General features: G+C 40.8%; 1 protein-coding gene across 1 annotated transcript in view; it reads right to left on the bottom strand.

Moving 5' to 3' along the window:
- The window catches only part of maml2 (mastermind like transcriptional coactivator 2), a 31,018-nt gene extending 12,368 nt beyond the window's left edge, over nucleotides 1-18,650 (bottom strand). The window contains exon 1 of the mRNA XM_061971965.1: nucleotides 18,043-18,650. Coding sequence (XP_061827949.1) covers nucleotides 18,043-18,447 — 405 coding nt within the window. The 5' untranslated portion in view covers nucleotides 18,448-18,650. The remainder of the gene's footprint in view (nucleotides 1-18,042) is intronic.
- Nucleotides 18,651-18,872: the final 222 nt, after the last annotated feature.

Raw genomic sequence — 18,872 nt, 5'->3', positions numbered from 1 at the left:
TTGTGATAATGTGATGCTTCATGTTGTGCTATGTGATGAGGTGGCGACTTGTCCAGGGTGTACCCCGCCTTCCGCCCGATTGTAGCTGAGATAGGCTCCAGCGCCCCCGCGACCCCGAAGGGAATAAGCGGTAGAAAATGGATGGATGGATGGATGTTGTGCTAATGTGGTGCTTCATGTTGTGCTAATGTGGTGCTAATGCTGTGATAATGTTGTGCTTCATCTTGTGCTAATGTTGTGATAATGTAGTCCTAATGTGATAATGTTGTGCTTCATGTTGTGCTAATGTGGTGCTAATGTTGTGATAATGTAGTGATAATGTAGTGCTTAATGTTGTGCTAATGTGATAATGTTGTGCTGCATGTTGTGCTTATTGTTGTGATAATGTTGTGATAATGTTGTACTAATATTGTGCCAATGTTGTGCTTAACGTTGTGCTAATATTGTGCTAAGGTTGTGCCAATATTGTGCCATGGTTGTGCTTAACATTGTGCTACCGTTGTGGTCAATGTTGTGCTAATGTTGAGCTAATGTTGAGTTAATGTTGAGCCAATGTTGTGCTAATATTGTGCCAATGTTGTGCTTAACGTTGTGCTAATGTTAAAATAATGTTGTGCTAATCTTGTGTCAATGTTGTGCTTAACGTTTTGCTAATGTTAAAATAATGTTGTGCTAATGTTGTACATAATTATGTGCTAATGTTGTGCTAATGCTGTGCCGAATGTAGCGCTAATGTTGTGCTAATGCTATGCTAATGTTGTGCTTGATATTGTGCTAAAGGCCGTGCTAATGCTACCTCACACAGCTAGCACCTAATAGGCTTCATGACGTTACAGAAATTACACTTTCAGTTTTTGGTGCGATGGTCAGACAGCTCAGGGAATAAAAATGTTATCTGTGCTCTGCTAGTCGGGTCTGAACAGGCCACTCTTGCAGCTCGAAAGCAAGCAGAGATGAGTTCATATGTGGGAAACTTTGTTTGACTCCCACTCCCGTCGCTCCTGACATTCCAAAAAAGGTCTGCGAGGAGCGCCGCTGACGGAGAAAATCCCACAAAACACAAAGGGGAGGAGCCATCAGGGTGCAGATAATATGTCAGAAGCAAAAGGGGAGGAGCCATCAGGGTGCATATGTCAGAAACAAAAGGGGAGGAGCCATCAGGGTGCAGATAATATGTCAGAAACAAAAGGGGAGGAGCCATCAGGGTGCATACGTCAGAAACAAAAGGGGAGGAGCCATAAGGGTGCATATAATATTTCACTTCTTTAGATAACTGACATTTCCCACGGGCAAAAAGCCAACATCACATGCTGCTGGATGACGTCATCACAGCAGCAGAAACTAATAACCAACCTACTAACTAAACTAACTAGTCCACTGACAAACTTGACAACTACCTTGACCACACAGTGAGCATCGTAGAGAAATGATTGACAGCCAAGAGCTGCACGAGGCCAATGTTTTTTTCTTAAAACAAGGTGGAAAGAAAGCAAGTGGCCCAAAGAAGACGAGAGCAGCTGACAGAGGCTTTGTGATCATTTCAAGGTGAAACAGACGGATGTTAGCGCTGTCTGACGGTGCTAACATTTCACAACATGACTACGTGGATGAAGGGAACAGCTATAAAATCAACAATTTCTTTGATGAGAGAAAAGTCCAAGTCACAGCAGTCTGTTGACTTCTTGTTTTTCTGAGAATTTACAATATTTGTGATTTCACTTACATGAACGGGGGAAATAAAAAAAAACGATTCTAAGTTGCTTTGTGTCATGTCTGTGTAATCATGTTTTGTTTTAAGTCACGTTTTGTTTAGTTTCTGGCTTTTCACTCCCTTGTCTTGTTTGCATGATTACCCATTAGTTTCACCTGTTCCACGTTTGGACTCATTGTGCACTCTTGATTGTCACCATAGCAACCCATTCGTTTTCACCTGTCACGTCACGCACCTGTTTCTCGTCTTGGGTCACGCACCTGTTTTCGTTAATCATGTCTGTAGTATTTAAGTTCAGTGTTTTTCAGTTTGTCTTGCTGACGACCTCACCACATTTATGCTCTGTCCATTCTTTCCATGTCCATCGTTCACGCTGCTCCTTTTTTGTCCATGCCAAGTAAGTTTTCTTTATTCAAGCCATAGTTTGCAAGTTTTGTTTAATTGTTCATAGTTTCTGCCCTTGTGCAAGTTTTGTGTTTATAGTCAAGTTTTGTACTTCCGCCCTTGTGCGCGCTTTTCGTTTATTCCTTTTTTTTTTGATAAATATAAATAAATCATGTACCTTCATTCCCGTCTCGCCCGTGCCAACTTTCCGTTGCATCCCGGAAAAGCAAACACCCAAGATCAAGTCATGACAGCTTTGAATGTCACTCCGTTTATCATACTGTATCAGACAGTATTTCCATTCAGCTTGGTTTATTACATTTCATTGATAAAGTTCAGGGTTTCGCCTTATTTTTAATACCTTAAAAAGAAGGGCTTTTATTTTTTATTTTTTTACATAAAACAAATTAAAGTAATCACACAAAGTCTGACGCTATTTTTAACTTGTATTACCAATCTTATGAGAACAAACGTCACAATTCCAACAGGTTTTACCTCCCACGAAAACACTTTCATCTCCTTTAGTCACAACAACACTTCCTCATTCTCCACCAATCACCTTTCAGGCACTGACGGTGTTGTGTTTGCAAATATGGGAAAAACTGGCATCAAATCCAAACCACAGGAACATAAAACATTACCACCAGCAGGTAGTTACAGGATGAATGGATGAATATAGCATGTTATTTGTGCACTATTGACTAGTGACGTACCCAAAACTTGACCACTGAAAACGCACGCCATTGTCTGGAGCAGGCCCGGCCCTAACCAATCTGGCGCCCTAGGCAAGATTTTAGGTGGCGCCCCCCCCACATCGGCAGTGAAGTGTATATACTCACAAGAAACCGAATAGCTTTGTCTTTGACCTTTTTTTTTACTTACAACTATACCTAATATATAAAGGGGTGGAAAAGTGACTATTACCTGCAGGGCAAACATTAGCTAACCAGAAGGCAATAACAATGTAAACAAAAACACCTGCTTAAAAGATCTAATACAAATGTCCCTGAGGAATGTAAGGTGGGAGTACTGTAATTACCTAACATTACATTATTATTTTCCATAACAATTTAGCCCCCTCCACAATATTAACCCGACGTTAAAACAGAACTAGCTATTTATTGATTAGCAATTGCCGAATCATGTAACATTAGCTTAATGCTAAAAAGCCAGGTTACTATCACATTCTGTAACAGACAAATAATTTCATGTAGGCTAACGTTACCTACCTGCTACCTCTGTCTTTTCTCGTTTCTCCTCCTCTTCTTTTCTCTTTTTTTCTTCCCTGGGACAGTTTTGGCCGTTTTGACATCTTGTGTTGATTTTTTGATGTGGTGACGTCCAAAAAGAGTCATGATACGGGAAGGGAGGGGGCGCACCGTGCGGGGGGGGGAGAGGGGGGGGGGGCGTAATGTTGTAACAAATAATATTTCTATTAAATAGGCTTTACGTTGCATTTTAATTAACATGGGATTATTTTTTGTATTTATAAATAATAGTACCAACTTTTTTCTTTTTTTTCTTTTTCTCCAACATTTGTGGCACTGGCGTGGCGCCCCCTGATGGACGGCGCCCTTAGCATTTGCCTATACGGCCTATGCCACGGGCCGGCCCTGGTCTGGAGCGTTGTCAGCATGTCTGTGATATATTGCAGATATACCCGCGGACTGCCATCTACAAAATGCGCACATATTAAGAGGACAGTGAGAAGGGAAAGTGAAACTAGAACAGCAGTGTGACGTCATGATCCCTACAGCCTCTTTAGTCAAAACATGGGAGACAGAACACCAGTACATTCTACAATAACACCAGAAGAAAAAAAACTTTGTTATTTTTTGCAAATATTAGCTCATTTGGAATTTGATGCCTGCAACATAAGCTGGCACAAGTGGCAAAAAAAGAGTGAGAAAGTTGAGGAATGCTCATCAAAGACTTATTTGGAACATCCCACAGGTGAACAGGCTAATTGGGAACAGGTGGGTGCCATGATTGGGTATAAAAGCAGCATCCATGAAATGCTCAGTCATTCACAAACAAGGACGGGGCGAGGGTCACCACTTTGTCAACAAATGCCTGAGCAAATTGTTTAAGAACAACATTTCTCAACCAGCTATTGCAAGGAATTTAGGGATTTCACCATCTACGCTCCGTAATATCATCAAACCATTCAGAGAATGTGGAGAAATCGCTGCAGGTAAGCCATGATATTACGCACCTTAGATCCCTCAGGCGGTACTGCATCAAAAAGCCACATCAGTGTGTAAAGGATATCACCACACGAGCTCTGGAACACTTCAGAAAACCACTGTCAGTAACTACAGTTGGTCGCTACATCTGTAAGTGCAAGTTAAAACTCTCCAATGCAAAGCCAAAGCCATTTATCAACAACACCCAGAAATGCTTCGCTAAGATGGACTGATACAAAGTGGAAAAGTGTTCTGTGGTCTGATGAGTCCACATTTCAAATTGTTTTTGGAAACTGTGGACGTGGTGTCCTCCGGACCAAAGAGGAAGAGAACCACTGTTCTAGGGTCAAAGTGTAAAAGGCAGCATGTGTGATGGTATGGGGGTGTATTAGTGCCCAAGACATGGGTAACTTACACTTCTGTGAAGGCACCATTAATGCTGAAAGGTACATACAGCTTTTGGAGCAACATATGTTGCCATCCAAGCAACGTTATTATGGACGCCCCTGCTTATTTCAGCGAGACGATGCCGAGCCACGTGTTACAGCAGCGTGGCTTCATAGTAAAAAAAAAAAGTGTGGGTACTAGGTACTATATTTGGTGTGGTAGACACTGGTGTTGCCACAGAGGCCCGAGGGCTGTAGAGTCACGAGAAGAAGAGAACAAGTTCCATCAAGACGAGAAGAGCTTGCAGGTACAACGTGTGGAAACAGAAACAAACATGGAGATCATCATAAGACCTGTCTCCATGGCAACCAAGGGAAACAGAAGTACACTTGGTCTGTTGCTAGGAAGAAAGTTGTTGTCTGTATTTAGTAAGAAGACTTTCTTCTTTCAAACATGAACATGTACATGTATGAATACTACACTACTAATACTACTACTAAGTCTAAGTGAGTGACGCACAGTACACAGAGAAGTACTACTGCAATGGAAGAAAGAAGTACTGCGTATGAATACTACACGTAATGTGTGATTGATGTACGGTACACAGAGAAGTACTACTACCAATGAAGGAAGAAGTACTGGACTGAACAGTGAAAAAACTGCATCTGACTTTGAGGAAGTTCCTAAAAGTCTGCACTTCCAAGCCGAAGCTGAAGAACCTGACAGCGAAGCCAGCAAGTGTTTCCACACAGCACCCTGGTACTGTAGTACTAACAAGTACACTACTTTTGTCAAATAATGTGCAGTATTCTCCTCAAAGACTGGATTTTTTCTACAGTATCTCCTTTCAGCTTCTCCATATTTTCATGGATAAATGTTTAGATCAGGGGCCCTGAGTTATTTATTTGTGTGTGTGTATGTATATATATATATATATATATATATATATATATATATATATATATATATATATATATATATATATATATACATATATATATATATATATACTTTATATGTATATATATATATACATATATATTTTTATATATATATATATATATATATATATAGGCCTGTTTCATGAGGGGTTCCCTCAATCATCAGTCGTTTACCAATCAAAGGTAACACGCAAGGACATTAACACATCTGACACGTATGTAGGATTAACCGAGGGAGAGTTCAAAGCCAGATGGAACAATCACAAGGCTTCTTTCAGGAACCAAAGCCTGCGGAATACTACAGAACTCAGCAAGCACATTTGGAACCTCGAAGACAATAATGTTGAATATTCAATAACATGGCAAATTCTTGCATCCAGCACACCTTACAATAGTGGTAATAAAAGATGCAACCTATGCTTAAAAGAGAAACTGTTTATTATATACCGCCCAGACCTGTCATCCCTTAACAAGTGCAGCAAAATTGTATCAGCATGCCGCCACAGACGGAAACACCTCCTAGGTAACACATGAGCCAATCACCACACCCCATCGCCTGCCTGTACCTACCCGTTCTGTGCCCTATATAAACCATGGTATGTGAATGCTTCTATTAAAATCTCCTGATGATTGAGGGAACCCCTCATGAAACAGGCCTGTAAGAGATTTTTTTCCCCCACACATACATATATTGCGCTCTACTACGGTATCGAGCACTATTTGTTGGATAATCTAATTAAGACCGTATTTTTCGGATTATAAATCGCTCTGGCCGAAAATGCATAATAAAGAAGGGAAAAAACATATACAGTATAAGTCGCACTAGAGTATAAGTCACATTTTTGGGGGAAATTTATTTGACAAAATTTAGTTAATGGCCGATTAACGCGCACTTGTCCACTTTGACCCTCGGCCCGTGCCGTAGCGGGACGTTGCATAACATAACATTTAGATTACATATATATTTACATTACATATATATACATATATATATCATACAGTGACCCTAACAAGGTGGACATGTGCACCACGTCCATGTTGGGGGTGTGGCAAGACAAAGGCTGGCGTTGTTGGCGGATGTGTGACAAAAAAACAAAAAACAAAAACCATCCAATGGACGCTAAAAAAAGTCGCAGGAAGGAAAGTGGGGGTGGAGCGGCAGGGAAGTAGGAGAGTGGGAGTGGGAAAGGAATGTTCTTTCTCTTTCTGCCGCTCCTGCACATAATATCCCACATGTGAGAATGTCATGCAACATGACACATGACACATGCACACCTCCTGGGAAAGGAAGGGGGGACACGCCCACAACACAACATGGCTACTGTTACACTATGTCTACTACTGTTACACTATGTACTGTTACACTATGTACTGTTACACTATGTACTGTTACACTATGTCAACTACTGTTACACTATGTCTACTACTGTTACACTATGTCAACTGCTGTTACACTATGTACTGTTACACTATGTACTGTTACACTATGTACTGTTACACTATGTCAACTACTGTTACACTATGTCAACTGCTGTTACACTATGTACTGTTACACTATGTCAACTACTGTTACACTATGTCAACTGCTGTTACACTATGTACTGTTACACTATGTCAACTACTGTTACACTATGTCAACTGCTGTTACACTATGTACTGTTACACTATGTCAACTACTGTTACACTATGTACTGTTACACTATGTCAACTACTGTTACACTATGTCAACTGCTGTTACACTATGTACTGTTACACTATGTCAACTACTGTTACACTATGTACTGTTACACTATGTACTGTTACACTATGTACTGTTACACTATGTCAACTACTGTTACACTATGTCTACTACTGTTACACTATGTCAACTGCTGTTACACTATGTACTGTTACACTATGTACTGTTACACTATGTACTGTTACACTATGTCAACTACTGTTACACTATGTCAACTGCTGTTACACTATGTACTGTTACACTATGTCAACTACTGTTACACTATGTCAACTGCTGTTACACTATGTACTGTTACACTATGTCAACTACTGTTACACTATGTCAACTGCTGTTACACTATGTACTGTTACACTATGTCAACTACTGTTACACTATGTACTGTTACACTATGTCAACTACTGTTACACTATGTACTGTTACACTATGTCAACTACTGTTACACTATGTACTGTTACACTATGTACTGTTACACTATGTCAACTACTGTTACACTATGTCTACTACTGTTACACTATGTCAACTACTGTTACACTATGTCAACTACTGTTACACTATGTCTACTACTGTTACACTATGTCAACTACTGTTACACTATGTCAACTACTGTTACACTATGTACTGTTACACTATGTCAACTACTGTTACACTATGTCAACTACTGTTATACTATGTCAACTACTGTTACACTATGTCTACTACTACAATACTGTTACACTATGTCTACTACTACAATACTGTTACACTATGTCTACTACTAGAATACTGTTACACTATGTCTACTACTACAATACTGTTACACTATGTCAACTATTACATGATGTTAACTGTTACACTATGTCAACTACTACATGATGTTAACTGTTATACTATGTCAACTACTGTTACACTATGTCAAGTACTGTTACACTAGGTCTACTACTACAATATTGTTACACTATGTCAACTACTACATGATGTTAACTGTTACACTATGTCAACTACTTTTACACTATGTACTGTTACACTATGTACTGTTACACTATGTCAAGTACTGTTACACTATGTCAAGTACTACAATACTGCATGTATTGATGATGTCATATTAGCATGTAGCTCACGTAGCTATGCTATTGTTGCTAACCTAGCATGATATTAAATGTAATGTTAGCATGTAGCTCACATGCTAATGATAAGTGTGTGTCCTCCTGCAAACAAAGCAAAGATGTTTGTCACTTTGGACCAAAGATCTCCTGCTGGCTCGGCCTCACGTCTTGGCGAGGGCGGCCGTGGCTGCAAGGCGCTAACAAGCCAGCGCTAACCAAACATTGCCTGCTTGGCAACAACAACAACAACAACAACATTCTTGTTTGTCTCGATGAAGACGCATCATGTCATGTGTTTGATGTCCTCGGAGTCTTGGCCTTGTAACTTGGAACTCTTTCTTATTCTGTGCTTTTTACACGTCAAACAAATCCACCGCACATGTTGGACTATATGCTGCTAATTTTTTCCTACACTTTGCACCCTGCGGCTTATAAAACGGTGCCGCTAATTTATGGATTGTTCTTAGTTTTATTAAACACATGCAGACACTTAAAGTGTGTTATTTGTTGTACTATCTTTTCAACCAATTGTGAATTCTGCTGTTTAAAGCTTTGAACTGGAAGTAGAAGTGATTTTCTTTAGCGTTTCTACTGGTATGGATTCTTCATTCGTCACTCTAAGCAATGTGTGTAAGTTTTACAATATAACTAAAACTATTCTTACTTACTAAAGTGTCCCATGTGTGATGTCTGTAGGAGTGTTTTCATGCATATTTGTACTTGCTATCCTAATGTAATTGTTAGCTAATGCTAACAAATTTAAGAGTGTCTGTGTTAGTAATATTAACTTACTTTCTTTTTGTATTGTTTCACTTTCACAAATTCCTCAGTAAATTCACCAAAACATCACCGTGGAGTTATTGAGTCTGTTTAGTTAATAGGTCCATGACCATGACTTTTGTTTTGTTTGATCACCCGTTTTACTGCCCTGTTACAGACACCGTTTGGAAACAATTAAGGTATGTAAATAAACATTCTGTGTCATTTCCCAAACTATATATCTGCGGCTAATGTAAGGATCAAAATGTTTTCTAAAATGTAGTGGGTGTGGTTTTGTAGTCCAGGAAATAGGGTAAATATAGAAACAAGCTTGTGGTCATGAGAGTACAGTATAAGTTTTATCATGGGAAATAACCATCAGAAGCTAAAGTGGCTAACGTGAGTCCATAGAGCGAGAGGCGCTAAAAAAAAATCATAAATCATAAATCAAACTGCCTAGCCTATTCGGGAATTGCGGCCTTTCCAATTGACAAATTCCAAAAAATCTCAGATTTCCCAGAATTCCCAGTTTTCAGGCACAATTTCCCCATTCAAAATTAATTGTCCATTTTTCAAACTTCCACCATTGCCACATTTTTTTCAACCGTTTCAAACCATTCCACCTCCAACATGTTCCACCATCCTGGACATTCACACTATCATTTTTCCAAGTTCAAAAAAATTCCAGGAATTCCCATTTTTTTCAAACCATATTTTCACCATTTTTTCTGGCAACTACTCTTTCCACATTAGTCAACCCACTTCAACCGTCAAAACATTCCTCTTAATCACGACAAATAACAAAGTTGTTTTTTGAACTGGAAAAATTCCCGGTTTTTCCAAAATTCCAGGAATTTTGTAATACCATTTCTCATTTAGAAAATGTTACTAATTCAAAATTTCTCGACCAATTTGAAAAATTCCAACACATTCAGAACATTCACTTTTTTCTTTTTTTTTAGCATTTTCTTACAATTTCCCTCTTTTCTCCAAATTTCCATGGAATTCCAATTGAAAAGAAGGGGATATTTTTCAAAGTTCGAAATTCCCACATTTTTTATCTTATTCAAACAGTTCCAACTTCAAAATATTCAGCATGTTCAGGAATTGTGTGCTCTACTTCAACAATCATAAAAAAATATCCCGGATTTCCAAGAATTCTCAGTTTTCAGGGACATTTTCCCCATTCAAAATTAATTGTCCATTTTTCAAACTTCCACAATTGCCACATTTTTCAACCGTTTCAAACCATTCCACCTCCAACATGTTCCACCATCCTAGACATTCACACTATAATTCTTCCAAGTTCAAAAATATTCCAGGAATTCCCAGAATTCCCGTTTTTTTCAAACCCTATTTTCACCATTTTTCCTGGCAACTACTCTTTCCACATTAGTCAACCCACTTCAACCGTCAAAACATTCCTCTTAATCAGGACAAATAACAAAGTTGTTTTTGAACTGGAAAAATTCCCGGTTTTCCCGAAATTCCAGGAATTCTGTAATACCATTTCTCAATTAGAAAATGTTACTAATTCAACATTTCTCAACCAATTTGAAAAATTCCAACACCAACCATTCAGAACATTCACTTTTTTTTTCTTTTTTTTAAGTTTTCTTACAAATTCCCTCTTTTCTCCAAATTTCCATGGAATTCCCATTGAAAAGAATGGGACATTTTTCAAAGTTCGAAATTCAAACATTTTTTATCTGATTCAAACTGTTCCAACTTCAAAATATTCAGCCTTTTCAGGAATTGTGTGCTTTACTTCAACAATTATAAAAAAAAATATCCCGGATTTCCAAGAATTCCCAGTTTTTAGGGACATTTTCCCCATTCAAAATTAATTGTCCATTTTTCAAACTTCCACAATTCTGACATTTTCAACCCATTCAAACCATTTCACCTTCAAAATAATCAATTCATCCTGGAAATTCAAACAACCTTGTTTCCACCTTCAACACATTTCCAGGAATTCCTGTTTTTTCTAACCTTGTTTCCAACCTTTTTTAGTGCGATGACTCTTTTCACATTTTTCAACCCACTTCAACCGTTCCACCGTCAAAACATTCCTCTTAATCAGGACAAAAAACAAAGTTGTTTTTTGAACTGGAAAAAATCCCGGTTTTCCCAAAATCTCTTAATACAATTTTTCAATTAAAAAACTGTTCCTCCTTCAACATTTCTTGACCGATTTAAACGATTCCAACACCAACCAATTCAGGACATTCATGCTCCTAATCATTTTTTTAAAATCCCGCTTTTTTAGTGGGTTCACACAGTGTGACATGACTGTCATGTAGTGGGTTCACACAGTGTGACATGACTGTCATGTAGTGGGTTCACACAGTGTCATGTAGTGGGTTCACACAGTGTGACATGACGGTCATGTAGTGGGTTCACACAGTGTCACATGACTGTCATGTAGTGGGTTCACACAGTGTCACATGACTGTCATGTAGTGGGTTCACACAGTGCCACATGACGGTCATGTAGTGGGTTTACACAGTGTCACATGACGGTCATGTAGTGGGTTCACACAGTGCCACATGACGGTCATGTAGTGGGTTCACACAGTGTCACATGACGGTCATGTAGTGGGTTCACACAGCGTCACATGACTGTCATGTAGTGGGTTCACACGGTGTGAAATGACTGTCATGTAGTGGGTTCACACAGTGTGACATGACTGTCATGTAGTGGGTTCACACAGTGTCACATGACTGTCATGTAGTGGGTTCACACAGTGTGACATGACTGTCATGTAGTGGGTTCACACAGTGTGCCATGTGCAGCAGAAGTAGAGTACATGAAGTGTGACATGACTGTCATGTAGTGGGTTCACACAGTGTGACATGACTGTCATGTAGTGGGTTCACACAGTGTGCCATGTGCAGCAGAAGTAGAGTACATGAAGTGTGACATGACTGTCATGTAGTGGGTTCACACAGTGTGACATGACTGTCATGTAGTGGGTTCACACGGTGTGACATGACTGTCATGTAGTGGGTTCACACAGTGTGACATGACTGTCATGTAGTGGGTTCACACAGTGTGCCATGTGCAGCAGAAGTAGAGTACATGAAGTGTGACATGACTGTCATGTAGTGGGTTCACACAGTGTGACATGACTGTCATGTAGTGGGTTCACACAGTGTGACATGACTGTCATGTAGTGGGTTCACACAGTGTGACATGACTGTCATGTAGTGGGTTCACACGGTGTGACATGACTGTCATGTAGTGGGTTCACACGGTGTGACATGACTGTCATGTAGTGGGTTCACACATGTGATGCAGCTCAGAGCAAGAAGGACAAAAAGTGAGTGAGTCTTTTTTCAGCGCCTGGGAAATATTTCATGTGTGAGAACTAACTTGATGCTGAAATGTAAACATGACTGAACTCTGATCCTGGACTACCTCCCCCACACCAGACCCAGTCCCAGTCCCAGTCCCAGGACACATTCCAGGCCCTGCCAGGACACACACACACTCTCACTTCTTTACAGGGATAACTAGTGATAGTACTTCCTAACTAGTGATAGTACTTCCGTTACAGGGGCAACTAGTGATAGTATTTACTTTACAGGGGTAACTAGTGATAGTATTTATTTTCCAGGGGTAACTAGTGATAGTATTTATTTTCCAGGGGTAACTAGTGATAGTATTTCCTAACTAGTGAGAGTTGTGTGGGTGATGATCAGCGCAGCTGGGATGAGAGGGTGAGAGTGAGCAGAGGAGCGTGAGAAGACGTGAAGATAAGATGTGCTCCACTTCATGCTGACTCATGACAAGAAGACAACACACACACACACACACACACACACACACACACACACACACACACACACACACACACCCACACACACACACACACACACACACACACACACACACACACACCTGTCACCTGTTCCCACAGGGTCTGGTGTCAGGCGGGACAAGACTGTGATTAGTCCTCACACCCACTCAAGCTCAGCAGGAAAAACCTGACCAGGCTGACGAGAGCAGAAGTGCAGGAAGGAAGTGTGGCACCAAGTAAATAAACATCAACACACAACGCTGCAACAAGAGCTGCCATTAGTAGATGTGGCTGTAGGCAACCCTTCAATGACTAAGGGGTGCACAAAGTGTGCCACAGGGCCAATCCAAACCCTGGTCAAACTTCTGACAATTAATGAAAAGTGACAATGAAATCTTATCAATTAAAATGATGCAAAATACTGCACTTTAATAAACTAGCCTACATGCTAACGTGAAAACAAGAGTCATTATGGTCTTTCTACATGAAGAAAGGATGTAAACCTACATGAAGACACTACTGAGTATTTCAATGTCTTCATTGAATCAACATCAACACGCTGGGCTCTCTTTCAACACGTTTAACGGTGTGTTCAAGGACCGCTGAACAATGTAGGACACCACAATCATTTTACCAGTGAAACATTTGTGAATACATGAACGCATGAACACAACACGTGAACACATGAACACATCAACACATCAACACATGCACACATAAACACGAGAACACGTGAACACATGAATGGGTGAACACATGCACACACGAACAAATGAACACATCACCACGTGAACACGTCAACAAGTGAACAAATGAACAGGTGAACTCACCAACACGTGAACACATCAACACGTGAACACATCAACACGTGAACAGGTGAACACACCAACACGTGAACACATGAACACGTGAACACATGAACACGTGAACACATGTACATGTGAACACATGAACACGTGAACACATGAACACTTGAACACATGAACACGTGAACATATGAACATGTGAACATGTGAACACGTGAACACAACAATGCATGAACACAACACGTGAACAAATGAACACAACAACACGTGAACACAACACGTGAACACATCAACACATCAACACGTGAACACATGAACACATCAACACGTGAACACATCAACACGTGAACACATCAACGCGTGAACACAACACATGAACACATCAACACATGAACACGTGAACACATGAACACGTGAATACATCAACGCGTGAACACAACACGTGAACACATCAACACATCAACACGTGAACACAACGTGTGAACACAACACATGAACACATCAACACATCAACACATGAACACGTGAACACATGAACACATGAACACGTGAACACAACACGTGAACACAACACGTGAACACATCAACACATCAACGCGTGAACACATGAACACGTGAACACATCAACGCGTGAACACAACACGTGAACACATCAACACATCAACACGTGAACACATCAACACGTGAACACATCAACATGTGAACACATCAACACGTGAACACATCAACACGTGAACACATCAACACGTCAACACGATGAACACATGAACACGTGAACACATCAACACATGAACGCGTGAACACAACACGTGAACACATGTACACGTGAACACATCAACACATGAACGCGTGAACACAACACGTGAACACATGAACACGTGAACACATGAACACGTGAACACATGAACACGTGAACACATCAACACATGAACACATCGTGTGAACACAACACGTGAACACAACACGTGAACACATCAACACGTGAACACATCAACACGTGAACACAACGCGTGAACACAACACGGGAACACATCAAAACATCAACACGTGAACACATGAACACGTGAACACAACACGTTATCACAACACGTGAACACATCAACGTGTGAACACATGAACACATGTACACGTGAAAATGTGAACACATGTACACGTGAACATGTGAGCACATGTACACGTGAACACATGAACGTACACTATATTGACCTTCCTGCACATGTTTACTAAAGTCAAGACCTTCCTGCACATGTTTACTAAAGTCAAGACCTTCCTGCACATGTTTACTAAAGTCAAGACCTTACTGCACATGTTTACTAAAGTCAAGACCTTCCTGCACATGTTTACTAAAGTCAAGACCTTCCTGCACATGTTTACTAAAGTCAAGACCTTACTGCACATGTTTACTAAAGTCAAGACCTTCCTGCACATGTTTACTAAAGTCAAGACCTTCCTGCACATGTTTACTAAAGTCTAGACCTTCCTGCACATGTTTACTAAAGTCAACACCTTCCTGCACATGTTTACTAAAGTCAAGACCTTACTGCACATGTTTACTAAAGTCAAGACCTTCCTGCACATGTTTACTAAAGTCAAGACCTTCCTGCACATGTTTACTAAAGTCTAGACCTTCCTGCACATGTTTACTAAAGTCAACACCTTCCTGCACATGTTTACTAAAGTCAAGACCTTCCTGCACATGTTTACTAAAGTCAAGACCTTCCTGCACATGTTTACTAAAGTCAACACCTTCCTGCACATGTTTACTAAAGTCAAGACCTTCCTGCACATGTTTACTAAAGTCAAGACCTTCCTGCACATGTTTACTAAAGTCAAGACCTTCCTGCACATGTTTACTAAAGTCATACTATACCACACACCTGAACATTACTATTTACCTGAACACTACATACATTGCTACACACCTAAACAAAGTTTGCGGAAGAAGTTCTATCAAATATTATACTGCATATGTTTCTAGAAAGTATTATATGTTTCTAGCAAGTATTATATATGTTTTTAGCAAATATTACATGTTTCTAGCAAGTATTATATGTTTCTAGTAAGTATTATATGTTTCCATCAAATAATATATATGTTTCTAGCAAATATTATATGGTTTTTTTTAGCAAGTATTATATATGATTATATCAAATATATAGGTTTCTAGCAAGTGTTTTATATGTTTCTAGTATTTTATAAGTTTTTCTAGTAGGTATTTTATATGTTTCTAGCAAGTATTTTATGTTTTTCTAGCAAGTATTATATGTTTCTAGGAAGTATTGTATATGTTTCTAGTAAGTATTTTGCATGTTTCTAGTATTTTATACATTTTTCTAGTAGGTATTTTATGTTTCTACCAAGTATTTTATATATTTTGTCTAGCAAGTGTTATATGTTTCTAGAAAGTATTTTTATATGTTTCTAGTAAGTATTTTGCATGTTTCTAGCAAGTATTTTGTATGTTTTTAGTAAGTATTATATGGTGTGGACATAGACCTATAGAGGATGTGGTACCAGTCTAGTACAGGTACAGGTGTAGTACAGTAGTCCAGGTACAGGTGTAGTACAGTAGTCCAGTTACAGGTACAGATGTAGTACAGTAGTCCAGGTACGCGTGTAGTACAGTAGTACAGGTGTAGTACAGTAATCCAGGTACAGGTACAGGTGTAGTACAGTAGTCCAATACAGGTGTAGTACAGGTACTGATGTAGTACAGTAGTCCAAGTACAGGTACAGGTGTAGTACAGTCGTCCATGTACAGGTGTAGTACAGTAGTCCAGGTACTGGTACATGTATACTAGTACATGTAAGAGTACAGGTACAGGTGCATGTATATTAGTACAGGTAAGAGTACAGGTACAGGTACATGTATACTAGTACAGGTAAGAGTACAGGTCAGAATACATGTATACTAGTACAGGTAAGAGTAGAGGTACATGTATACTAGTACAGGTACAGGTACATGTATACTAGTACAGGTAAGTGTACAGGTACATGTACAGGTATACTAGTACAGGAAAGAGTACATGTATACTAGTACAGGTAAGAATACAGGTACCCAGGTACATGTACACTAGTACAGGTAAGAGAACAGGTACAGGTCCAGGTATACTGGTACAGGTACAGGTACAGGTGTAGTCCAGGTCCAGGTCCAGGTATACTAGTACAGGTAAAAGTTTAGGTACAGGTGTATCCAGGTCCAGGTCCAGGTATACTAGTACAGGTAAGAGTACAGGTCCAGGTATACTAGTATAGGTATACTAGTACAGGTCAGGTATACTAGTACAGGTATACTAGTCCAGGTCCAGGTCCAGGTATACTAGTACAGGTAAGAGTCCAGGTACAGGTAAACAGGTATACTAGTACAAGTAAGAGTACAGGTACAGGTGCATGTATACTAGTACAGGTAAGAGTACAGGTAAGAATACATGTATACTAGTACAGGTAAGAGTAGAGATACAGGTACATGTATACTAGTACAGGTAAGTGTACAGGTACATGTATACTAGTACAGGTACAGCTACATGCATACTAGTACAGGTAAGTGTACAGCTACAGGTACAGGTATACTAGTACAGGTAAGAGAACAGGTACAGGTACAGGTACAGGTACAGGTGTAGTCCAGGTCTAGGTCTAGGTCCAGGTATACTAGTACAGGTAAAAGTTTAGGTACAGGTGTATCCAGGTCCAGGTCCAGGTATACTAGTACAGGTATGAGTACAGGTCTAGGTATACTAGTATAGGTATACTAGTACAGGTCAGGTATACTAGTACAGATATACTAGTACAGGTATACTAGTCCAGGTCCAGGTATACTAGTACAGGTAAGAGTCCAGGTACAGGTAAACAGGTATACTAGTACAAGTAAGAGTACAGGTCCAGGTAAAGGTATACTAGTACAGGTAAGAGCCCAGGTACAGGTCCATGTATACTAGCACAGGTAAGAGTCCAGGTAAAGGTATACTAGTTCAGGTGTAGTCCAGGTACAGGTCCATGTATACTAGCACAGGTAAGAGTCCAGGTAAAGGTATACTAGTACAGGTGTAGTCCAGGTACAGGTAAAGGTATACTAGTACAGGTATGAGTCCAGGTACATGTATACTAGTACAGGTGTAGGCCAGGTACAGGTAAAGGTATAGTAGTACAGGTATGAGTCCAGGTACATGTATACTAGTACAGGTGTAGTCCAGGTAGAGGTAAAGGTATAGTAGTACAGGTAAGAGACAGGTATAAAAGGTATATTTACCACCATGCGTGTGGACATCTTGTTGTCCTCCAGCAGGACTCTCTGGTCCCCGAGACTCGGTCCTCTCGGTCCTCTCGACCCACTCGGCCCCGCACAGTCCGGAGTCTGCAGTCCGGACGCGCGGCTGCCTTTGCTCTTCCGGTTCCCGGGTCCCTGCTGGACGACGTTGAGCAGGTGAAGCGTGCTCTCGTGCTCCCGGTCCGAGGTCTCCACCTGGCCGCGCCGGTAGCGGTCCTCGCAGGTGGAGTGGTGGCGGCGGCACAGCTCGATGCGGGCGCGCAGACGCTCCACGATGGCGCCGTGCAGCTGCGGCACCGCGGAGCCTCTGGACGGGCCCACGGAGCCCACGGAGCTCACACCCACGCCCGGCATCGGGGCGAAGGCGCCGGCGGCGGACTCTCCCATGCCGGCCTGAGTCCCTCGGAGGAGGCGCGCACTATCGGAGCCGCGCTCGGATCACATCCACCCGGACCAGAAAGTCTTTGCCGACCCAACGACGCTCGAAGTCCGCTTGGCGAAGTACAAACAAGACCGAGCCGAGTCCGTCAAATGTTGACGTCATCAGAAACATTGAACGACAATGACAAAGTTTCTTCTTCTTCTTCTTCTTCTTCGTGGGAGCTCCGACTCGCCATTGACGCGGCGCGTGCGCGTTTCGCGTGCCCGCGCGCCAGCCAACAGAGCTCCATTGTGCGCGCAGTCACGTGACGCTCACTCGCTCAAACAGCAGTCGGTGCTCTGGCGCCCCCGCGTGGACAGAGAAGGGAAGTGATCAATGCAACACATTTCTTATCGTTTCATTTGAAAATGTTTCTTGGATTTTTTTTTTT

This window comes from Nerophis lumbriciformis, linkage group LG17, assembly GCF_033978685.3.
Source record: "Nerophis lumbriciformis linkage group LG17, RoL_Nlum_v2.1, whole genome shotgun sequence".
NCBI classification, from domain to species: domain Eukaryota; kingdom Metazoa; phylum Chordata; class Actinopteri; order Syngnathiformes; family Syngnathidae; genus Nerophis; species Nerophis lumbriciformis.
This window is presented reverse-complemented; position numbering and strand designations above follow the sequence as displayed.